The sequence below is a fragment of the Harpia harpyja genome, chromosome 22, assembly GCF_026419915.1.
Source record: "Harpia harpyja isolate bHarHar1 chromosome 22, bHarHar1 primary haplotype, whole genome shotgun sequence".
NCBI lineage: Eukaryota > Metazoa > Chordata > Aves > Accipitriformes > Accipitridae > Harpia > Harpia harpyja.
This window is the reverse complement of record NC_068961.1, coordinates 22,121,626-22,146,491: the sequence shown is the minus strand read 5'-3', so window position 1 is coordinate 22,146,491 and position 24,866 is coordinate 22,121,626. Positions and strand designations below refer to the sequence as shown.

Below are 24,866 nucleotides of genomic sequence, written 5' to 3'. Positions count from 1 at the left end.
TTTATCTACTTGTCCATGTCATCTTCAAGCTATATCATGGTATCTGATATCATGTCAAAAGTTCTTATCATCATACCTTTTGATTTGATTATCGTTCTCATCAATTCAGACTCTCACCTGGTCTCTGTGATCAGAATGATGAATTCCTTAAGCGTTGATGCAGACAAAGAAAAAAGAGGAAATAAATAAATAAATATGGCCATCAGAGACTGGAGAAGGTGCAGAATCAGAGTGATTGTCCCAGCTGCATGTAGCTACACTGTGCACATCTGGCAGCGTTGTCAATTTATTAAAAGTGACGTTTATTTTTCCACACCTTGCACCCCTTCCCTCCCTAAGTTCCATTTCTGCTCTGTGCTTCATTCATAAGAAAAAATTGGGAGCCAAGTATACATTAACAAGTTATGCTGAATTACATGAAGACTGGAGTGCAGAAACGCTCTGAAAAAGAAGCAATATTGTATTTAGTATGAGATAAAAAGGACAGTAGACAGATCAGAAAATAAAATAGGTCTTGGGTAGCCCTTTTTGCCTAATTTCAGTCTTTGCTTTTCGGATTGTCTTTTATATAATTTAATAATATGCTATTTTGATTACAGTGTTTATACTGAAGCTATTATGTGTATTATATTTGTCTGTACAAGAAAAGCTGTCCAATATTTATCTTACATCTACAGAAGTCCCCTCAGTATCTTGTAATTTCAGTTAAAACTTAGATCTAAGATTTACTCTATTCTTAGTCTATAGTACTTGCATATGGTACAAGTGTCTTGTTTTTTGGTTGGTTTTTTTGGATGTCATGATTGGCTAATTTAAAATACTGTCACTTCATCACCCCATACTGTCCTGGTTTCAGCTGGGATAGAGTTAACTGTCTTCCTAGTAGCTGGTACAGTGCTATGTTTTGAGTTCAGAGCGAAGAATGTTGATAACACTGATGTTTTCAGTTGTTGCTCAGTAGTGTTTAGACTAATGTCAAGGATTTTTCAGCTTCTCATGCCCAGCCAGTGAGAAAGCTGGAGGGGCACAAGAAGTTGGCACAGGACACAGCCAGGGCACCTGACCCAAACTGGCCAACGGTGTATTCCATACCATGTGACGTCCCATCCAGTACAGAAACGGGGAAGTGGGGGGCAGGGATTCGCCGCTCGGGGGACTGGCTGGGTGTCGGTCGGCGGGTGGTGAGCAATTGCACTGCGTATCATTTGTACATTCCAATCCTTTCATTATTGCTGTTGTCATTTTATTAGTGTTATCATTATCATTATTAGTTTCTTCTTTTCTGTTCTATTAAACCGTTCTTATCTCAACCCACGGGTTTTGCTTCTTCTCCCGATTTTCTCCCCCATCCCACTGGGTGGGGGGGGGTGAGTGAGCGGCTGCGTGGTGTTTAGTTGCTGGCTGGGGTTAAACCACGACAGTCCTTTTTGGCGCCCAACGTGGGGCACGAAGGGTTGAGATAACGACAAACCTGACCAGAGCTTGTTAAAACAAATTTGTTATAAGCATTCATTATATCGGTCTAATAGTTGCTGGTCATTATGTTGATTTATGTGTTCTTAGAGTTGTTGCTCTGGTTTTTAAAGTTCTGTTATGTATCACCTCGCTTGCTGTATGTAGTCCCTCTTCTGCTGCTTATCATCCGTGGGAGGTGGATTAAGGTTTTCGCTTTGATGTATTGTATAACACTGGTTTATGGTATGATAAAGTCGTCGGCTGTGGGATTAATCCGGTACTTGCACCCAGCATTGTCACCTTTATACTGTGGAAGCCATCTGTGGGAAACTATTAATAATTATACCATTTACCTTTCCTCCTTGGAAAACCAGTCTATGGGTGGGATACCTTTCTTCCCCTCTCCTTTCTCCTTCAGTCCAGTTACAATGGTGTTTGAGAATTTTGAAAAATTTGAATACTCTTGGGATGTTGGGACCAGCACGGTCCTAGCCCTACTGCTAGGAATTAGCATGCTTCTGAATGTGGTTCAGCTCTCATTTAAGGTTAAACAACTATTTAAGAAAATCACCCAGAGATCTGCCCCAAGGCTGGATAATTATGAGTGGCAGGGTGTGTGGGGTAGTATGGGCAAGTACCTAGAAAAGTGGGCACCTCCAGTGTTTTGGAAATTCACCCCTGAACAAGTGCAGAATCCAGAAGAACTAGTAAAATATTTGGAAAAGGTATGCTGTCACCCCGGCAGCTCCAGAGAGATACAAATTACTGCAACGTGCTGGGGCCTGGCCCATGCCTATCGAGCCCTGTTCGACACCACTCAGTACCCTCAAGGGGAAGAGAAGGTCTCTGGACCTAACAACAAAACGATGAGCACTGTGGCTATCCAAACCTCAGCGACAGGCACTGCAGCCCCTCCAGCCTCGGCAATGAGCACGGCAGCTACCCAAACCTCGGCAACGGGCACTGAGGTCCCTCCAGCCCCAGCAACGAGCACAGCAGCTACCCAAACCTTGGCAACAGACACTGCGGTTATCCAAGACCCGGCGAGCGGTACTGCAACTGAACCAGTGGACCAACCTGCACCAGTATCAGTTGCCCCCGTACAGAAAAAGAAATATACAAAAAAATCAGTTCGCTTAGCGAAGGATGAAGGCGAACCAGGGTCATCACGGGAACAGGAGGAAGAGGCAGAACCAGAGGTAATAACCCGGTCCCTATCCTTGAGTGAGCTGCGGGATATGCGAAAAGATTTTGGCCGCCGTATAGGTGAGCATATTATCACCTGGCTCCTCCGATGCTGGGACAATGGGGCTAATAGCTTGGAATTAGAAGGTAGGGAAGCCAAGCAGCTGGGATCGCTTGCCAGGGAAGGTGGCATTGACAAGGCAATTGGAAGAGGGACACAAGCCATCAGCCTCTGGAGGCGACTCCTGTCAAGTGTGAAGGAAAGGTACCCCTTTAAGGAAGATGTTATATGTCAATCAAGCAAGTGGACAACCATGGAAAAAGGTATCCAATATCTGAGGGAATTAGCTGTGCTAGAGACAATTCATCATGATCCGGACAACCCACAATTACCCAAAGATCCAGACGAAGTCCAATGCACACGACCCATGTGGCGGAAGTTTGTACGGAGCGCACCATCGTCCTATGCCAACTCACTGGCAATAATGACCTGGAAAGACGAAGAGGCACCGACAGTGGATGAAGTGGCTCGCCAACTCCGTCAATACGAAGAAAATCTCTCCTCCTCCCTACAAGCCTGCATTTCGGCTGTGGAGAAGCTGTCCGAGGATTTCCAGCAATTCAAAGAGGAGATGTCCTGTTGCCCACCTGTAAGGACCAATGTCTCAGCTATTAGGAGCGAGCGCTCCTCTGCCCAAGAGAAAGAATATAGAAGGTACACACCGCGAGGTGCCCTGTGGTTTTACTTATGTGATCATGGAGAGGACATGAGGAAATGGGATGGAAAACCTACCTCGGTCCTAAATGCACGGGTACGTGAGCTGCGAGGAAAAAACACCACAAAAGGGGATTCTACCAGGAAAAATGCCGCTCCGGTTTCCAAACAGAGTAGAAGGGCTGATCTTATTTCTGATCCTCTTGAAGGGACTTCTGAGCCAATTTTACGAGAAGTGAATACTGGATACTCTGACCAGAATTAGAGGGGCCCTGCCTCCAGCCAGGTGGAGGAAAGGGATAACCGGGTCTATTGGACTGTGTGGATTCGATGGCCTGGCACGTTAGACCCACAGGAGTATAAGGCTCTAGTAGACACCGGCGCACAGTGTACTTTAATGCCATCAAGTTATGAAGGGGCAGAACCCATTTCTATTTCTGGTGTGACAGGGGGATCCCAAGAGTTAACTGTATTGGAAGCTGAAGTAAGCCTAACTGGGAATGAATGGCAGAAACACCCCATTGTGACTGGTCCAGAGGCTCCGTGCATCCTTGGCATAGACTATCTCAGGAGAGGGTATTTTAAGGACCCAAAGGGGTATCGATGGGCTTTTGGTATAGCTGCCTTGGAGACGGAGGGCACGGAACAGCTGTCTACCCTGCCTGGTCTCTCTCAAGACCCTTCGATTGTGGGGTTGCTGAGGGTTGAAGAACAACAAGTACCAATTGCTACCACGACGGTGCACCGGCGGCAATATCGCACCAACCGAGACTCTCTGATTCCCATCCACAAGTTGATTCGCCAACTGGAGAGCCAAGGAGTGATCAGCAAAACTCGCTCACCTTTTAATAGTCCCATATGGCCCGTGCGAAAGTCTAATGGGGAGTGGAGACTAACAGTTGACTATCGCGGCCTGAATGAAGTTACGCCACCGCTGAGTGCTGCCGTTCCAGATATGCTAGAACTTCAATACGAACTAGAGTCAAAGGCAGCCAAGTGGTATGCTACAATTGACATTGCTAATGCGTTTTTCTCAATCCCTCTGGCAGCAGAGTGTCGTCCACAATTTGCCTTTACTTGGAGGGGTGTCCAGTACACTTGGAATCGACTGCCCCAGGGGTGGAAACACAGCCCCACCATTTGCCATGGACTAATCCAGACTGCACTGGAAAAAGGTGAAGCTCCGGCACACCTGCAATACATTGATGACATCATCGTATGGGGCAACACGGCAGAAGAAGTCTTTGAGAAAGGGAAGAAAATAATCCAAATCCTTCTGAAAGCCGGTTTTGCCATAAAAGAAGGTAAGGTCAAGGGACCTGCACGGGAGATCCAGTTTTTAGGAATAAAATGGCAAGATGGGCGTCGTCAGATCCCAATGGATGTGATTAACAAAATAGCAGCTATGTCTCCACCAACTAATAAAAAGGAAACGCAGGCCTTCTTAGGTGTCGTGGGGTTTTGGAGAATGCATATTCCAAATTACAGTCTGATTGTAAGCCCTCTCTATCAAGTGACCCGAAAGAAGAATGATTTTCAATGGGGCCCTGAGCAACAACAAGCCTTTGAACAAATTAAACGGGAGATTGTTCACGCAGTAGCCCTTGGACCAGTCCGGACAGGACAAGATGTTAAAAATGTGCTCTATACTGCAGCTGGGGAGAATGGCCCTACCTGGAGCCTCTGGCAGAAAGCACCTGGGGAGACCCGAGGCCGACCCCTGGGGTTTTGGAGTCGGGGATACAGAGGATCCGAGGCTCGCTATACTCCAACTGAAAAGGAGATATTGGCAGCATATGAAGGAGTTCAAGCTGCCTCAGAAGTTGTTGGTACTGAAACACAGCTCCTCTTAGCACCCCGACTGCCAGTGCTGGGCTGGATGTTCAAAGGGAGGGTCTCCTCTACACATCACGCGACTGATGCCACGTGGAGTAAGTGGATTGCACTGATCACACAACGGGCTCGCATAGGAAACCCCAGTCGCCCAGGAATTTTGGAAGTGATCACGGACTGGCCAGAAGGCAAAGATTTTGGAATGTCGCCAGAGGAGGAGGTGGCACGTGCTGAAGAGGCCCCGCTGTATAATAAACTGCCAGAAAATGAGAGGCAATATGCCCTGTTCACTGACGGATCCTGTCGCATCGTGGGAAAGCATCGGAGGTGGAAAGCTGCCGTATGGAGTCCTACACGACAAGTTGCAGAAACTGCTGAAGGAGAAGGTGAATCGAGTCAGTTTGCAGAGGTGAAAGCCATCCAGCTAGCATTAGATATTGCTGAAAGAGAAAAGTGGCCAGTGCTCTATCTCTATACTGACTCATGGATGGTGGCAAATGCCCTGTGGGGCTGGCTACAGCAATGGAAGCAGAGCAACTGGCAGCGCAGAGGTAAACCCATCTGGGCTGCCGCACTGTGGCAAGATATTGCATCCCGGCTAGAGAATCTGGTTGTAAAAGTACGTCACGTAGATGCTCACATACCCAAGAGTCGGGCCACTGAAGAACATCAAAACAACCAACAGGTGGATCAGGCTGCCAAGATTGAAGTGGCTCAGGTGGACCTGGACTGGCAACATAAGGGTGAGCTATTTATGGCTCGGTGGGCCCATGATGCTTCAGGCCATCAGGGAAGAGATGCAACATATAGATGGGCTCGTGACCGAGGGGTGGACTTGACCATGGACACTATTGCACAGGTTATCCATGAATGTGAAACATGTGCTGCAATTAAGCAAGCCAAGCGGTTAAAGCCCCTGTGGTATGGAGGGCGATGGCTGAAATATAAATATGGAGAAGCCTGGCAGATTGACTATATCACACTCCCACAAACTCGCCAAGGCAAGCGCTATGTGCTCACGATGGTGGAAGCAACCACTGGATGGCTGGAAACATATTCTGTGCCCCATGCCACCGCCCGGAACACTATCCTGGGCCTAGAAAAGCAAGTCTTGTGGCGACATGGCACCCCAGAACGAATTGAGTCAGACAACGGGACTCATTTCCGAAACAACCTCATAGACACCTGGGCCAAAGAGCATGGCATTGAGTGGGTGTATCATATCCCCTATCATGCACCAGCCTCTGGGAAAATTGAGCGATACAATGGACTGTTAAAGACTACATTGAGAGCAATGGGGGGTGGAACTTTCAAACATTGGGATACACATTTAGCAAAAGCCACCTGGTTAGTCAACACCAGAGGATCTGCCAATCGGGGTGGCCCTGCCCAGTCGGAATTTTTACATACTGTAGAAGGGGATAAAGTCCCTGTAGTGCACATAAAAAATATGTTAGGGAAGACAGTCTGGGTTACTCCTGCCTCAGGCAAAGGTAAACCCATTCGTGGGATTGCTTTTGCTCAAGGGCCTGGGTGCACTTGGTGGGTGATGCGAAAAGATGGGGAAGTCCGATGTGTGCCTCAAGGGGATTTAATTTTAGGTGAGAACAGCCAGAATTAAACTGTATATTAGTTGCTATATAACCCTGCTACTGTATATTATCCTTACTATAATTATGTGCTATATCCATAGTACTATAGTAAGAATCACTTAGATCAAGCAAGAAAAGAACTGTGATAAAACTGAGCAAAGCGCAGTAGTGATGGAACCAGAACTGACTCCAGCATGCAACAATCCAACGGTGCACACCATCCTCCTGCTGCACCAAATGTCACCTGCTTGTCACACTGCACTGAAGCCCAATTCTGCTCTACCGACTGAGAGGACTTTGCACCATCCCTCCTGCCCAGAAAGACTGGTATGACAGATGGAGCCCAGAGTCGGAAACTAAATGAACTCAATGAACATTTTATGAACATGACCCATGAACTAAAGGAATGATATCTCTGTGTGTGTATACATATATATATATATCATTGCTCATATGTCTTAAAGGGATGGAAAAGTGATGATTGATCAGGATGTAACTAAAGGTATGGGAACTGTGCATGACGTCAATGGTATAGAATAAGGGGTGGATACTGTCCTGGTTTCAGCTGGGATAGAGTTAACTGTCTTCCTAGTAGCTGGTACAGTGCTATGTTTTGAGTTCAGAGCGAAGAATGTTGATAACACTGATGTTTTCAGTTGTTGCTCAGTAGTGTTTAGACTAATGTCAAGGATTTTTCAGCTTCTCATGCCCAGCCAGTGAGAAAGCTGGAGGGGCACAAGAAGTTGGCACAGGACACAGCCAGGGCACCTGACCCAAACTGGCCAACGGTGTATTCCATACCATGTGACGTCCCATCCAGTACAGAAACGGGGAAGTGGGGGGCAGGGATTCGCCGCTCGGGGGACTGGCTGGGTGTCGGTCGGCGGGTGGTGAGCAATTGCACTGCGTATCATTTGTACATTCCAATCCTTTCATTATTGCTGTTGTCATTTTATTAGTGTTATCATTATCATTATTAGTTTCTTCTTTTCTGTTCTATTAAACCGTTCTTATCTCAACCCACGGGTTTTGCTTCTTCTCCCGATTTTCTCCCCCATCCCACTGGGTGGGGGGGAGTGAGTGAGCGGCTGCGTGGTGTTTAGTTGCTGGCTGGGGTTAAACCACGACACTTACAAATCTTCAACATAAATTACTTCTTTTTCTTTTTTCTTTGGAATACCTAGTATTAGAGTTATCCCTGAGATTACCAATTGCTACATCATCCTCTGTGCTGTCCTCCAGTCCCAGAAGAGTCTGATTCTGTCGTTTCCTTCTTCAGCTTTTTCAGCTGTCCACATTACTATTTCCTAAATTAGGAACACTTTCTATCTTAACTTCTTCTGCAGTCCTTCCAAGTTTTCTCTACTTATACTTCAAGATCTACACTGTTGTAGTAACATTCGCCCTGATAAAGGATACACAAATTCCTCTATTCTATTCTTGGCTTTATTTCCATCCTCTGGTGCGGTCATTATTTGTCTCCTGGTTTTAAAACTATCAAACCAATTAGAAGAGAAAAAAATAGGGATACAATGTAGTGAGTCATAGCATTTGCTAATTATCAGGAGGATAACAATACACTTTTTATGTTGAACTGAATTCTTACCTTTGTCTGTTTCTTCCCTGAATATTATAAACTTAAAAAAAAAAAAAAATCTATCTGATGATGTAGTAACTATTTACTGCTACTTACTAACTATTTAATACTGGAAATTCATGGTTGTTTTTTCTTTTTTTCTTGTATCTGGTGGTTGTGATGGCTGTCATGTTTTTCTGCTTATCATTTTAACACGTGTCTTGATAGTTTCTTTTTAGTCCCATAAGGGGCTTTTCATGTAAAAAGTCTGCAGCTCCTCTCTGTAACATGATTACATCAAATCTAGTAAGAAATCTAATTTAAAAAAACATATACACAGATTGTAATGAAGAAATTAATTATTGAGTCGCTGCCAGTGACAAAGATAAGACTAACCATATATGAGACTATTGGGATTTCTTTCTTGTATTTGGCCTTGTTATTACTCTGTTCTGGGCTCTCCCACAACAAGTGGTAGCTTCATCTCGTTCAGTTAAGGAACTGCTAGAGGTCTACATACAGCCTAAAAATGGTCCTTTAGGGTGTGGGAGGAAGCAAGTAGTACTCCCAAATGGCACATAACTTCTACTGGTAATTTTGCAGACTTCATCAATATGGGGTAATAATGTCCTGTGATTTTAATCCACTGTTTCCAATCCATTAAAAAATAATTACGGATTAGTCCACCCATATACATTTGGTTATAACAGTAAATGGAGAAGAAGAAAAAGGATTTTTTCACTTTTCTTGTTCTGTAAGGGTTTGATCCAGTGGTAGCAGAATGGGAGGAAAATCACCTACTTCCTGAAAAATCAAGGCATTTCCAGTGAAATGGGAAAGCAGGAAAGTGTGCAAAGGTTGCAGGAAGAGAAGAGGAAAAGTCGTCTGGTTCTCTAGTGGTCAGCCACGCTCTGAGTGACTGAGTGATTAGCTTGGGTTTGTTGCTGCTATCTATGGAGCTAACCTCGCATCCATCTTACAGGCCAGTTCATCTGAAAATTTATGCAGAAAAGCTGCTGTGTTTTGTTCTGCTGTGATGTGTGTAGAGAAAATCAGTGTAGAGTCCTTCTTGCTAAGTATCTACATCTGTGTTGTGGTTTAACTCTGTAGACAGCTGAACACCACACAGCCGTTCACTTGCTCTCCCCGAAGGTGGGATGGGGGAGAGAATCGGAAAAAAGGTAAACCTTGTGGGTTGAGACAAAGACAGTTTAATAGGACAGAAGAGGAAGGGAAAATAATAATAATGATAAGAGAATATACAAAACAAGTGATGCGCAATGCAGTTGCTCACCACCCACTGACCGATGCCCACCCAGTCCCTGAGCAGCAGGCCACCACCCCGCAGCCAACTCCCCCCCACTTTTATTGTTAAGCATGACATCATATGGTCTGGAATATCCCTTTGGCCAGTTTGGGTCAGCTGTCCTGGCTGTGTCCCCTCCCAACTTTTTGTGCACTCCTAGCCTCTGCTGGCAGGGCAGTATGAGAAGCTGAAAAGTCCTTGACTTAGTATAAACACTGCTTAGCAACCACTAAAAAATCAGTGTGTTATCAACATCATTCTCATCCTAAATCCAAACTACAGCACTATACCAGCTACTAGGAAGAAAATTAACTCTGTCCCAGCCAAAACCAGGGCAAGCTGCTACGGCTCATCCCTAGCTTCCCGATGAGCATACAACTACCAGATGTTGTCTGAAGAGTGGCTTGTTGGCAGCTGGATAGCATGGCCAAGGATTGATTGCTAAGCAGTATCACTTGTCAAAATGTATGAGCAATGTTAATGTTACTCTGCATTCTGTTTTTTTTTGTCTGCAGTCTTAAACCTGTAAGTAATGCAATGAAATTGTAACATCTGAAGGAATATAGCAAGCTTTGTTGCACTGAATGAAAATGGCATAAACGGGGAGCATCTGTCATGTTTTTAAAACCAGTAGTTATGGTGTTTTTCTCATTATTCAAATTGCTTTCAGATAGTTCTGCATTTCTCTATCAAATCTTACAGTTCTATGTGAATTATAAAATACTAAGATGGTAAAAATATTAGGTGTTCAGTTGTTTGTGACACCAGAAGACACTGGAAGAGTAAAAAAATATTTACATGGCATGAATACAATACAGCATGTCAGTTCTTGGCAGTAAGAACTTATTTGAAGCAGCATTTTTGTTTGCTAGGTTATTGTAGGAAACATTTCATAGGTGCTTTTTCTAAGACAAGCTTTGAGCCTTGGAAATTGAGATGTGGAAGCAGTGTCTACTCTGAGATGATCTGTAAATGTGTGTTTATCTTAAGACAAATAGCTGTCCTGGTGATGGCTGACCAGTTCCAAGATTCTATTTAAAAAATCTGTAATTTCATTGAATGCTGGATTTGTACATAGCATGAAAGTGGCTGTTTTCTTTCTATAGGGAGAGGTGGCAACAAATTTTTCCAGAAGGGCTAAATTTATCTTGTTTTCTGACCTTGATTATATTTTATCTCTATTTTTGGTGAGCTGGACAAAATCAAATTCATTAAGTGTTTTATCACCAGGTTTAATACCAGCTCAGTCTTTGTCCTCCAGTCCAAGTACACTTGTGCCACTTTATAGACTTAAACACTGTTGTAGTCTTCTGGAAACCAGTGGAGCTGTGAGAGGAAACATGCCAATGTTCCCTAATGTTCAGACAAAGCAGTTTTACAATGCACTTAGAGCTTGTCCAGATGTGCTTCCATAGTTTACATGGTTGGATTTCAAGTGTCATTCCTATCTTTTGGTTTTTTCTTCAGAATTCCTTTTTCATTGCTGGAGTTCAGTCAGGAGAAAATACCTAACATGACTAATATCCTCTTTCTTGTGAATAAGCAAGTTGTACAATTTGCTTTGTAAAATCAGTGACAACAAAATATTCCCTCCTTTGGACTCATGTCAGAATCCTAAATCCTTCTTTTTGTTCTCACACCTGAAATCTTTGCTTATGACATGGACATCCACCACCACGAGTGTTGCAATTTCTTCTCTGTTTGTTTTTTCTTTACTTTCCAGCCTAGCAAAAGGTTGCAGTGGAAATCACGTGTCTTTCCAACAGGTGGACCAGATTTCTTCCTCTTCAGTGTTCCTATTCTGGCTTCCTTTTGCCTTGCGGTTAGCTGCCACTTCTCAAGGTCCATCCCACCTCTGCATTAGCGTTTATCCCTTGTTCTCATTTCTTTTCATTCTCGATTTAATTCCCTTTACTCTGCCTAGTGTTTTCATTTTAACGTTTCTCTGGGACCTTTCCTCCATCTTAATTTTTGTGCTTCTTTAATGCTGCCCTTCAACATGCATCAGAACTTTCTGCTGACAGCAATATACAATGCTGTTTTCTTTCCATTTAAACTTTCACTTCTTTTGCAAAGCCCACTGATGATAATTACCCATATAATAAAACTAAATATTTTATATAATTAAAACATTTTAAAAAGCACATGTGACATTCTAAAATGAAAGGCCTTTTGAGGTAGCCGTCTGCCAGGTGTCACCTCTTGAAAAGTTGGTGCCTTTCTTTCATTCACCAGCGGGTTGTCATTCATACTCGAGCACATAATCACACTTTTTTGGCACGTGGACTCCCGGAGCAGGGGAGAGGTCACAGTGCCCTGCTGCAGGTGGGTACATGCCACGCCACAGACTTGCACAGTCCAAAGAGGACTAAAAGGCACAATCCCCAGCTACGGTGCAATGTTGCAGACCCTCCCTTGTCAAAGAGCCCCACGTGCTTCCCTACTTACATGGGCTAGCGCACGTTAGGAGAGAAGAAATTGGAGATGTGTTAGCCGTGTAGATAGCAGGACTCTGTTCCCAGTTGGTCTGATGTAGGTATGTGTTCAAGAGTTTATCCTGTACCTTGACACTCTCTGTAAGGGACTATGGTTCTCTCCCGTTCCTTGCAGGATGCAGTATGCAGTCTAACCTGTCACATAAACGCTATTAAGTTCCACCATCCTAAATTTTCACTATGGCAATTCAATAGATAAACACGTATATTACAATCTGAAATGAGACAGATCCAAATACTTTTTCTGCCATATTTTTTTCAAGGCAAAATCAGAAATGTTTCTTCTTCCTTTTATCTCTGTCTTCAGAAAAGTGTCTTTTGTCTGTTGCTCCCATTCACCAGTGTTTACTGATAGTCCTCCTGGTTTTAGCCAGCATGGGTTGGTGGAAGCATGATGTTATTAGACACAGCAGTCTGTTGGCCTGACAGTACCACCAGAGATGAACCTGTCAGGAATGTCTCCGCCAAAAAGTATTGCTCAAAGGGCTTTTTGTCAGATTACTTGACACTTGCTCATGAACTATGACTAACATTGCCTCTTAAAACACCCTGTATGTTTATTTTATAAGCCATATGGCCCAAACTGGCCTTGTGTTATATAGGTGTAAAAAAAAGTCTGGATAAATTTAATTACTTTGGAATTCTGAGCTTTACAGTAAAAAGTTTCCAAGGTAATGTAATTACTGTATTGTGTTTTATATAATTTATCCCTATTTCCCCTGGTTATTTCTAAATATTTTTTTCTCTTTCTTTTGAAAAATGATGTTTTCAGGAAAAAAACCACCTAAATAATTAGTCATGCAAAACTATTGCTGTGCATATTATACCTAAAACCAGATTTGAAATATGTGGCTGTTAGGAGCCGAGAGATTTCACCTAAGGGTTTTGCTAATGGATCACCAGAAGCCAGTGAATATATATCTTTCTGCTCTTGTGGCAACTTTGCAGAATAGTTAGTAGAATCTGAATTAGTAATCCTCAGACCCTTTTCTCTTTGTAGGCAATTTAACAATTTGTACCTGTTAAAAATGGTATGTATACAAAATAGTAGGTAAGAACCTTTCAGGTGAATAAAAGATTTAAATATGGCTGGGCTATCAGCTTCCCTTTCCAAGAGCTCTCAGTGAATTGATGATTGTGGTAAGCATGACACATGGTAAGCAAATGTAAATCTTCTCTGAGCACTGTTTTCTTTAATTATTTTGTTATTTTATAAAAATATTTTACTGTAGTTCTGCTGTAGGTTTCTCGAAGAAGTAATAACCAAATTCCTGGGTGATTGTTTTTGGAAAAGTAATGCAGGAATTGTGCTCAGAGGATGATGCAGCCTGGGTGTTTAAAATACAATGCAGGTCTGCCTTTTGTGTGCCCTTAATCTGAAACTGGGTAATGCGTCAGTATACATTGACTTGTTATTCCGTGGTCTGATAAATAATTGTATGGACTTGTTCTTAGTGGTGCATTTTCTTAGGCTTTTTGTCTTACAATCAGTGATTAAAATATCATTAGATAACATGCACATAATCACGATATAAACCATGCGGAGCTTGCAGTTTCTTTCTTCTGACATAAACATTCCATCTGTGAGAAAGATGCAGTGTAGTACAAAGAAATGACAAAACAAGAACATATCAAGGAATGTACACACAAGCATGTTTCTTAGCTCAATTTAAATGAACCCATGCATAAACCAGGAGAGTCTGAAGATGGCTGTGAGCTCTATCCCAGTTTTTACCTTACAACATACTGAAAAATGATCCGTGATCCTAAAAGGTGGTTATTTTTGGCAACCTATATCAATTTCCTATTCACACAGCAACTGGTGGCAACTAAAAATAATCCTGTTTTAGTACCAGCTAAGAATCTGGTCACGTTTGGCACACGAACAACATGCACAATAAAATTGAAGATCCCTTGTTCTGCTATTTCATTCGAGCCCACTCATCAAGCTTAGTTTGCTGCCATTTGAAAGCTATTGAAAAGCCATTAACTGGCAGGACTGTGAGAGCCGCAGTGCAGCAGCACACCTCAGTGCTGGAAGAATGTGGCTGCAAGTGCACACCAATTAAATCTTTCTATTCCTGGGGATGTGGGATTAGAAGCGGTGTCAATCAATTGTGCTACAATAGCACGTGCAGTAGTCATGGTTCAAGACGCACAGAGGTTTATCGTAACTCCAGCAGTCGGGTGAGGATGACTTGGAAGCCTCTGCAAGACCCTGGAACAGAACCTCCATTAAATAATGTATTCTGAGGTGTACTGGATACCTGAGGAAGGGCTCTAAATAATGCATTTTCTGGGCATGACAGTTGTAGCAGAAGAGAATGCTGAAGCCTGTAGCAAGACTACAGCCTGAGATGAAAGAATGTCTCATTACCATTTTATCAAATGCTGTAAGTAACAAAATGGTTATTTTGATTTTAAAACTGTCTTTTTCTTTTCTGAGGTGTGTCTTTTCAATGCATATGCAGAAAGTCGAAGGCAGATGCTGCATGATGTCAACGTGGTTGTCGGGGAGTTGTTACTTTGCATGTGAATACGCAGGCAGAGCACAGTGTTTCTTTTTCTCCTCCTTTCAGAGGCAACTTCATTGTGTGTGTGATAAAGCTCTTCATTCTGAAGTTCATACTGATCAGCTTTTAAAACTTTTGTTTACATTAATCACCAAAGAAAATAATTTCCAAAAAGAAGAAACATGTCATTCCTAGCATTATGTTAAAGACGCCTGTAAGGACAACCTTGGACATGGCTCTTACACTTTGCAAGGGTAATACAAATGAGAATAGCTTCATAATTATGAGCACATCTCATCATCTATTGTAGATCAAATGCTTGTATCCCTTCCTTATCAGAATATTTAGCTATTTGGTGTGACAGACTTAAAAAAATAATAATGAACTTTTAACCTTGAATTAGGCAAGCTGCCTCCTTAAAGACTGAAATTAGGATCTATGCTAAATGTATTGATTCAATGCAGAGCAAATTCCTAGCAGCATTTTTGGGGGTTTGTTTTTTTTTTTTTTTTTGGTCTGCCTGTCAAGGCTGCTTGTCTTCCTAGCTGCACATTTTTCGAGCTTTTTGGGTTTGCCCTTTAAAGCATCCAGGGTCTGAGTGGAAGTTGCTGGTTTTACATCAGATAAATGAATTATTGTTTAGATATTTGTTTTGGAGACAGCCACTAGTAGTTTGTTAGCCATAGTTATTTTTTACTGCAGGACTTGGAAAACTTCAGACTTCTAGTGATTATGTCACTGTTTTCACATAACAAATAGCAGATCGCTGTAAAAGGTTTTCTCTCCAGATTGTGGTCCTTGATGACTTAAGTGTACCAAGGACATTTCTGAATCTATTTTTAAAATACTGTGTTGCAGTTAAGAACTGAGTAGTGTGGTTCTTTGATGTTTTAATATGAAATTAAGGTGCCTGCGAAGTATTTTAGTAATTCAAGGAAAAATGATTTATGAGGGTTTCCTCTTGTCTGGATTCAAGGGGACTTGTGTATGGAACTGCTTTTAATACTGGTGGGAGTTACAAGCCTAAATTCCCTGTTCATGCAGAGAAGCACAGATTAGGTTTACTGCATAGTTTTAAAGGTGCATTCTAAGAATAAGTCTTTGAGCTTGTAATAAGATTTGATAAGTGCAGATGGGTAGTTTGCGGCATAACAACAATCTTGAAGATGTCAGAAAAGTATTGTTTGATCTTTATTCACTTTGGAATTACTTTCTTAAAGTGAAATTGTAGCAAATATACATGGGCATGTGTGTGTTCAACAGCATATTAAATATGTAACTCTACAATGAAAATATAGGTTCCGTAATTGGAAAGAGATGAGGATGACCGTGAGGTTCTCTCATTAAAAGGAAGTGAATGACAACTGCTTGTGGTGTTCATTGCGTTGGTTAGAGGGCAGGGATGGAGGACTAAAACACAGCAGAGGGATGTACAGATTAGTTTTGGCAATATTATTTGTTTCCTCTTTTCCAGATTTGGAATTTTGTAATTAGTGATTTCTCACAAAACCAGGGTATTTTACCACATAGCACTTTTCCTTCCAAATAGTGTGCTTCAGAAGACAATGGGTGCTGCCTAGAGCCTGCCAGAAGAGCTTTTTACTGCCTGTGCTTCTCCATACAGAATTGGCAAAAGTGCTTCCATCTCCGCCCGTAATCAGTGAAGGAGAAACACTTCCTCTCTGATCCTTCCCTGAGTGTTACCATTTGACTTAACATGCCAATAGTGTTGCTAATGTTTGTGTTTGGCAGACAGCTGGGATCAGATATGGGCCAGGGCTGCCTGCAGGGTGGCAGTGCCAGCGATGTTCTGAGATCTGCTGAGAGCAGCTGAACCTCACAGGGGTTGCGATGTGACTCTTCACACCCTGCTTTGTTTTTAAACCATTTCACCGATGATTTCTGTATCAGAAGGAAAAGACACTGAACCAGAGGAAGTGTGTTTGCAGAGCATTGTTTCTTGGTCTACTTTGGGAGAGGAGGAGTATCTAAAAGATATTTATTAATGGCACTTTAAAGCTAGTATTTTATGAACTGTAGTGCTATGTGCCTGACATTTGCATGTGTTTGCACTTTGTTTTTTCAATCTCTGCAGAGATTAAGTGTGGAGATCTGAGCTGAGAAGGGCTATAGCTATTCTCCTATGGTGTTAGTACAATTTTACTAATATTCTTTCATTTTTTCAGTGCACTGCTCTCACTAGGAGGCTGTGAAAATGAGATATACTTCGCCATCTTATTATAGGATCTTGCAGGTTGGAAAGATCCAACCTTGGGAGGTCTCCAGTCCACCCTCCTGCTCTAAGCAGGGGCAGCTGTGTGGTCAGACCAGATTATTTGGGGCCATGCCCAGTGAGGTCTTTCATCCCAGTAATACTCTGGAATAAGGCCTGCTGCAGCCATCATGTTGTCTTCAGCTGGCACCCGCAGCATTTAAAACACAAGCTGTATGTGCGTCTGCCTGCTTGAGCAGCTCGTGTTGTCACTGCTAGTGCCCATCTCCTTTTTGCAGCCAAGCATCGTTGCTGCCGAGAGCTGTCCCTGTCTGTGCTAGTAGCTTCTCCTTGGCAATCAGCTAGCGTGAGCTATTTAGAAGAGAGAATGGTGGTATGCAGGAGAGTACCACATGTTACCTGCCAGCTGCTGGGTACCATTTTATCTCGATGATTTGTGTGACAGACTGTACAAGTGAATGTAATTTTGCAAATTAGGCAGCACCTTGCTGCTATCTTCTCTCCCTTGTATGTCTAGTTATGACATATATTTCATCATTTACATGTTATGGCTGTGGTTTTCCACCTGTGCTCTGGACTTCCTCTGGGGGATCTGCAAAAGTAACTAAGAAAAACAGTACTTTAGTCAGCAGGCTTAAATTCATTACTCGAGAATCTGATTTCTGGTGCAAATGCTGTAGAGGTGCATAAATGCAAACAGAATTAAAACCTTGCTAAGGAGTTATAGTCACACCAGCTGAAAGTCTGAGCCAAGTGAATTTATCCAAATATTAGGATCATCAAATCTGAACATCAGAGTCTACTTTCATTCTTTCCAGATTACCTGTTTCCGATTCCTTTATCTTCTTTGTATGAATTATGAAACACTGAATTGTGCTTTGTTAGGGACCAATGCTTACAGAGATCCGGGATGGAAATACTAATTAGATGTTTATTGGTGAATTTAATTCAGGATTTGAAACAAGATATAAAAGAAATACAACCATTCTCTCCAACATCTAGCCCTTATTACCTTCAGCATCTGAATACGTGGCAAGAATTGCCCATGAAGAAAATTAATTAAAGTAGAAGATGCACTCAGAGATTTGGCCTTTAAATTTTGCTATAGCCTCTTCAGATACCTTGTAGCCTATACCGATTTATTCCTTCTTTTTGCTGCCTCCTAATCACAGTATTTAAAAAACCCATATACTTTTGGGGTCTTTCCTTACATTAAAAAAAACTTAGTCTTGACTTTTGTCTGTAATGCCAGAGACCTTAATCGTATACTTTGTCTTGAAAGGCCAAAGCCAGCAGTAATGTACTCACAGATGTCACCTTGGGTATTTTTCACACCAATTCACAGAGTATTTGATAACAAAATTACTGTCATATTTATGAATGAAAGAAGAGCAAATTCTGTGCATCATTGTTATGATTTCCATTTTATTTAATTTTACCCCACTTTTCCATAGCTTGCCATTTCAATGCATTTTCTGTTTCAGTAAAATTATTAACCAGTAGAAATCTCAACATAGTTGGATGAGCACTTCACCCATGGTGGTGTCTGTCCCTTTTCACTGGGGTTATGGGACAGACTGCATTAGCACATTCCAGGATTCTTCGGCGGAAAGAGGCATATCATCCCAAACTCTCGTTTAGCACTTTAAATTCAGTCTGCGTGCTTTTCCCAAGGGATTCAGCCATCTCGCATCACCCAGAGTCTTCTGAGGCTCCAGAGATGTGCCACAGCGATAGCTCTACCTGAACCATATGCAGCTTGGAAAGGGGTGGGGGAAGATGTGATACGACACATTAGTTTTAGTTTACAGATGATGGGGACTTGAACTTGATTATCCCACGGATGAAGAGGCAATACTGTGGGTGAAACGTGTGATACCTTTGTGTCAGCTTTTTTACTGTGAGACAGCCTGTGAAAATTTCATCCGTTTCAATAGAGTGAGTTGCTGTAGCTTAGACTGAGTAAGAAGAGAAGAGGAGCCTGAAGAGAAAAATTGGAGACCCCTAGTTGGTCTGCGACACAGGAACCCTTTGCCTCTATGGTGGTGTGTGCAAAGTCTTCAAAGTGTCTTCTCCTTCCCATGAACAGGATTTCTTCTATTCCAGGGTTGGGCAGGAGGTGGTATTCATTTATTTATTCCATTTTATGGTGTCCCAGAGAATTCTCATGTCCTCTTGGACATGTCCTCTGCCACCGATGAGGAGTCCAAGGCACAAAAAAGTAAAAAATTATGCAGGTGGTAGGAAGGAGAGCTGCAAAGAGAAGCAGGACGTCTGTACCAGTCCTTATTCAACAGCCATCCCTTTAGTTTAGGTTGATATTTCATGATGGTGTCAGCTAACTCTCGTGTCATGGTTTATTTCTGCAATAAGAGAGCTAAGTACAACATGGCTGCAGGGGAAACCTCCTTTTCCTTGTACACGCTTATGACACTGTGACCTATGGCATAAGGTTAAGATTATTACTGAAATGAGATGCCTAGCATAACCGAGAGACGCTGCCTGCTGAAAATGAAGCTGGGAGGAAGAGGCAGGAGTCGTCTTCTCCCGGAGTCCAGAAAGAGCGAGAGGAGGAGCTATGTGTGATGAGCCACTGCTTGGGAGTTTTTAGATCACATGAGGATGCATAAAGCAATTCGGGGGAGGAATAAAGAGATTTTGATGAAAGGTATCTGTTTGAGAAGGTTATACTGTAAAATCCAGAAAAGGAATGCTAATATAATACACAGTATTTCTTCTTCCATTTATACAGACTGAATCTGAGTCTGATGTATCAATGATATAGAATGCAGATTTTTAAAAAAATGTTTAGTCAGTATGATAATTCAGATGTCATGAAGGATATCTGAAAAATTAGGTAAAACTGCTTTTTAATTCTGCAGTCAAGAACAAATGGTTTTTATCTTACAAACCTCGATACAAGTAGAGCCACAGCGAGAACATTTTTACTTCTGTTAAACTCTTTGTGTCTCTGCCTCTCTCACTGTAATCACAGGATAGGTGCAAGCCAACAAGAAAAAAAGGAAATTATTTACAACTTATGAACACTAGTAGTTCTGTACCAGCTTATGATACTAGATTGTTTTATTTATTTTTATTCTGCAGTTCCTGGGTTCATGTGACAATGACAGAAACTTGATGTTATTTTTTTAATTTGAACTAATTTTCTACCTTGCCTAAATATCAGGAAGTTAGAAATCATGACACTGGATGCCAGGGAAGATGTAAAAAGAACCTTTAATTTAATATCTGTATTTAGACATAGGAAGTGATATTTGGAAAAATATATTTTGGGCTGGCAGTAGCCCAATTATCTTTGCACTTTTGTAATACTGGTCATCCAATAATTTGCCAAGTGTGTGTCCAAGTAAATAAAACTTTCCTAACAGTAACAATTGACAGCAACTTTCCTAACAATAACAATTGCTTAGAATAGCATTTGAAAATTATACTAAGATGAAGATATATATTAAATTGGTATTTGGAAAAATACGTTTTGAAATAAGAGCAAGAGGAGCAATATTAACTTGGAAAATTGAAGGCTACAAGATTTCCAACTTTGTATTCAACTAAAAATAGGTTCTATTTATAATATTTTTGATGGAAATTACAGTCATCCGAAAAATAATTTTTATGTCATCATTTTGTTTCCCACTGTAAAAAATCTGTCATGAGAGAGAAGCATTAGCATTTTCTGTGGAGAACTTTACTGTGAACTTTAAGGAAATTATAAAGAAATCTCTTATACTTTTGGTATTTGGAGTGCTTTTTTCTTCTAATATAGTGATTCTGCTGACAGCAAAGAAATCTAGCCACCCTGAAAATAAGATGAAAGAAGATTGTAAAGGTCAAAGTATCATATTTTCTCACCATATTGGCACAGCATGCATGAAGCTTCAGAATTCTGATATTACATTTTTTAGAAGATTGCTGCAAGAACAGAGAACAGCAAAAAAACCCCAAACCTCTCTGTTTCCACATGTGAAACTGTAGTGATATAGCCACTTCTCCTCACAAAATTTCTGAAAATTTTGAGGCTAAGAAACATATTTTCACTCCTGAAGTAACTTCTTGCTCCAAATAATCACGATACCTTTTCTTTCTCATTTCAGACAAATTAATATACTGCATCATGGTAAATTTTGCACAGTTGGTAAGCTGTAAAACCAAAGAGAAAATATTTGTAGATAATGAAATTAACACCTTCATCAAAATTGCCACAGTATAAACATGGTTATTTTAGAGCAAGTAAAATTTTAAGTTGACATAATTCTAATTTGTTTTTAAACAAATGGAAATCAATTAAGTCAACAGAAGTTTAGTTTGATTTGGAACAAATAGAGTTGTCCTAATGCAAATTTTTTAATATATCATAAAGTAGCACCGCCAATTAAAAAAAAATAATGGTATATTGTTTATTAAAAGGTGTATTTGCCATTTGTTTGCTTTCAAGCAACTGCCTTCAGTGCAAACAACAGCAAAATAAGACTTGCTGAAAGAAATCTTCAAATTCTAGTATCTTGACTACTGGACATACCCTTAGGTAACAGGTGACATGAGTGAGTCTGTTGTAACCTGCAGAAACACAAATGCAAGTGGTATTGCCAAATCTGTTTTCCTTGCCAGTGCCATTCTTGTACACTGAAAGACAGCTGTCCCTGACGAGTTCCCCCCATCTGTAAGGTGATTCTGTGAGCCGGGATGTAGTCCATTTTAATCTCTTTTTAGCCAGTAAGAATGGGAACTGGCAAGGAGTGTGCACAGGAGAGCACAGCGCAGAAGTGGAAGAGCATTTGGTCGTTTATTACTAGGTTTTTACCCAGCTAGAATACAGACATTCCTGCAGGGTTTCCACTTGGAAGTGTGCTTTACTCTCTTTTACTTCATAGTTGATTTTAAAACAGAAAATGTTATTCTTGGGAAGAAGGAAGACATGGAGTCTGATATCTTTGGTCGTAAATCCTATTATTAATGTCTCTCTATGCAGTATGACTTTTCAGAAGAGATTGAAGTGATATTCAGAGCATGTAGATAGGCAATAGATCTGGGCCATACCACCTCAGGCTGGTGGAGTCCTGCTGTGGTCCCATGTGGCGCAAATCCTGTTATGAAGTATGACATATAAAATATATATGGGACCTTGTAAAGACATCTACAGAAAATGGAGCAATTTATTAAGGTCATATTTTGAAAGCTAATCTATGGCTTTCAAATGTGATCCTTTTACTGTATAAGGAATCAAAGCTTTCTCCTGTAGAAGTTTTGTAAATGTTGACATCTAAGATGAGGAGGAAGGAGGGAGGCAGGCATGGAGAAATTTCCCCTTTTTTCAGTCTTTGTGGAAAGAGTAGTATTGTTGTCTTTAGGTAGCTTATTGCAGGAGGCTCTAAGAAAATAGGTGAAACCAATGTATCCCTTACTCAGCACTCAGTTTATGTGAAACAGGAGAAATTTTATATTCCAATTGCAGGTGAAACGAATACCTTGCTTTTCAGGTGCTTTGTTTTGGACACAATTATTTCATTTTGTTAGCTGCAGTACTAATAATGTTAGTTACAGAAATGATATGTGTAAATCATAGAGAGAGTTGTGAAAAGTAAAGCTCTTAAGGCAGTCTGAATGACATACTTAATTTCCCCTAATCACCAATGAATATATAGATTTATTGTGTCTCTGAGAGACACTTTTTCTGTCTTGTGAGCAGTAATGTTGGAGCTGCAGTAATAATTTCTCTTTGATTTCTACGTCAGTTTCTTCAATAGCTTTGAAGCATTTTTTGTGTCTGTCTAGTTATTTCCTTGGTGAAGGAACTTGAAGTTTCATGTAGACTTGGTGTCCATCCATTGACACTATGCTTTTTTTTCAGTTTGTCAGATGAGATGAAGCTGTTCAGTTTCTTCTTCTTCTTCCTCTTCCTTTTCCTCTTCTTCCTCTTCTTTTTCTTCTTCTTCAGACAAATAATCAACCGGATTTCCCCATTTTAACTTAACCCAGAAGTGATACTGCTATGCATGTTCACAAACAAGTGTGATAGTGATTCTCTGCGCTTCTGTTTCTTATATGTGCCCATATAGCTGTGCTATAGTATTATGTGACCATGAGTATAATGCTAGATGGTAGATGTGGAAGGTGCTTGGTTGCTGGCTGGGGTTAAACCACAAGAACTCCGTTGTCAGACAGCTGCTCAGCCTGCTTTCATTTTCAGTTATCCATGAAGGTCCAGCTCAGACTAGCAACCATCCTTGCTGTTCTAGCCATAGCCCAGGCTTACCTGGGACATACCCAATAACTATCCCGCCAGTGCAAGGGAGAGAAGTCTTTTAGATACCAATGGTGTAGCTCTACATACCAGAAATTCCCCCCTGGTTGCTTCTCCACTTTACTGGAGGGTTGTCTTTACAGAACTTTGCAGGGCCATCTGGAGGTGCCAGAGCTGAGTGAGCGAGCTGCCTTGAGTGCCAGAAACATTGGACTGCTGTGCCCACATTGGTGCTTTTGCGTGGCTATCCACCCAGTGTACCAAACAAGGAATCTTGCAGTCCTACCTGTTAATCTCATCCATGTGTGTTATTTTTATCTTGGTACTCTGCCTAAATTTACACTCTACTAAATTCATTTTATTGTTCAAAATTCCCTTCCTTTTTATGCTATATAACCTTTCTTTTTCCCTTTCACCCTTCAAATTTCTGTTAACTTGTTTTTCCTTAGTCACTGCTTAGCTAAGCTATGCATATTTAATTCTTTTCATCTTTCCTCATAAATCAGTCCCTCAGGCCCCAGAACCATTTGTGGTAGTTTCTTTTGAACTGCTCCAGTTTGACTGTCTAGAATTGAATGCAGTATTCCAGATAAGTTGCCTTTCTGCAGAAAGGAGGAGGGCCTGTTTCCAATCCTTTTGCTATTTGAAAACTGAGATGGCAGTCCCTTGGTGTACACTGAACAGTGGCCAAAGGCCTACATATTAGCTCTGCTGCAGAATTTTTGTTAGCTCCACTGTACTGTAAACTAGTTTTCCATCTGCTTTTACTTTACAGTAATCTCTGTAAATTATTAGATTGCATGTAGAACCACAGTCCACTTGGCACAGATTTCCTTTCCTGTGTGCTTGCCAGTCCTTCTGGTTAGGTCCATGAACCACCATTTCCCTTTTGGCTTTTGACTATCTGTGATGTATGGTACTGAATATCCTCTTTGATCCTCTTGATCCATATATACCTTTTTCTTTCTTTCTTTTTTTTTTTTTACTAAATTTACTGCATGCATGCTTTTGCAAATTTTGATTTATGTGTTTTTCTCCTGTGTTTGCTGTAATTCTCATATGCTGTATGCCTGTTGATCCTTGGCATATTTGCAGTCCTAAATAGTGGTATCTGAGAATGTCTGTGATGAAAGAACTGCCCCAGGTTTTGAAACAATCTGATTTTTTTGTTTCTTTGTTCAGACATTAATTTACGGTAAAACAGTTGGTTGTTTCTGCTGCTGTTCAACTTTCTCAGTACCTTTGAGGCGTAGCAGCTGTAATTTTTGGCTTCCTCTCACTGTGCACCTACGTGTTAATTCACCCTTCAAAGTTGCAGATTTACAAGTACTGGCAACAGTCCTAGTGTTTTTCTTTGCTTATTGTGATCTGAGTGTCCTTGGTCTGTGTAACAAGCCCTTTATATTATACTGTGACAGCAGGAAGAATTTTCTAGTGCATCTATTCCCACATGCATGTCCTCCCCTCCTCTCTGTCCTATATCTGAAAGTGTGGACTAGAGATGAATGTATTATTACATCTCCATTTACTGCACTGTAAGGAAATAACTCTTATCTTCACAGCTTAGTTGCAGCTTCGTAAGTTTTGCATTGCAGCCAAATAAAGACAGCCAGGTCTGTGCAAGGACTGAAAGGAGGTATTTTTTCTATAGGACTTCTCATCTCTTTCTTCTTATCTTTTTTATTGTAATTTGGCAAACCTGGA

The 24,866-nt window shown here is 41.3% G+C and overlaps 1 protein-coding gene across 3 annotated transcripts in view; it reads left to right on the top strand.

The window, feature by feature from the left end:
- The window catches only part of MYO16 (myosin XVI), a 404,375-nt gene that overhangs the window by 74,376 nt on the left and 305,133 nt on the right, over positions 1-24,866 (top strand). The window contains exon 1 of one of the 3 annotated variants that reach the window (XM_052773632.1): positions 14,310-14,550. The exons of the other annotated variants lie outside the window; for them this stretch is intronic. Coding sequence (XP_052629592.1) covers positions 14,523-14,550 — 28 coding nt within the window. The 5' untranslated portion in view covers positions 14,310-14,522. Of the gene's footprint in view, positions 1-14,309; positions 14,551-24,866 lie in introns of those variants that run through there. 3 annotated transcript variants of the gene reach the window in all.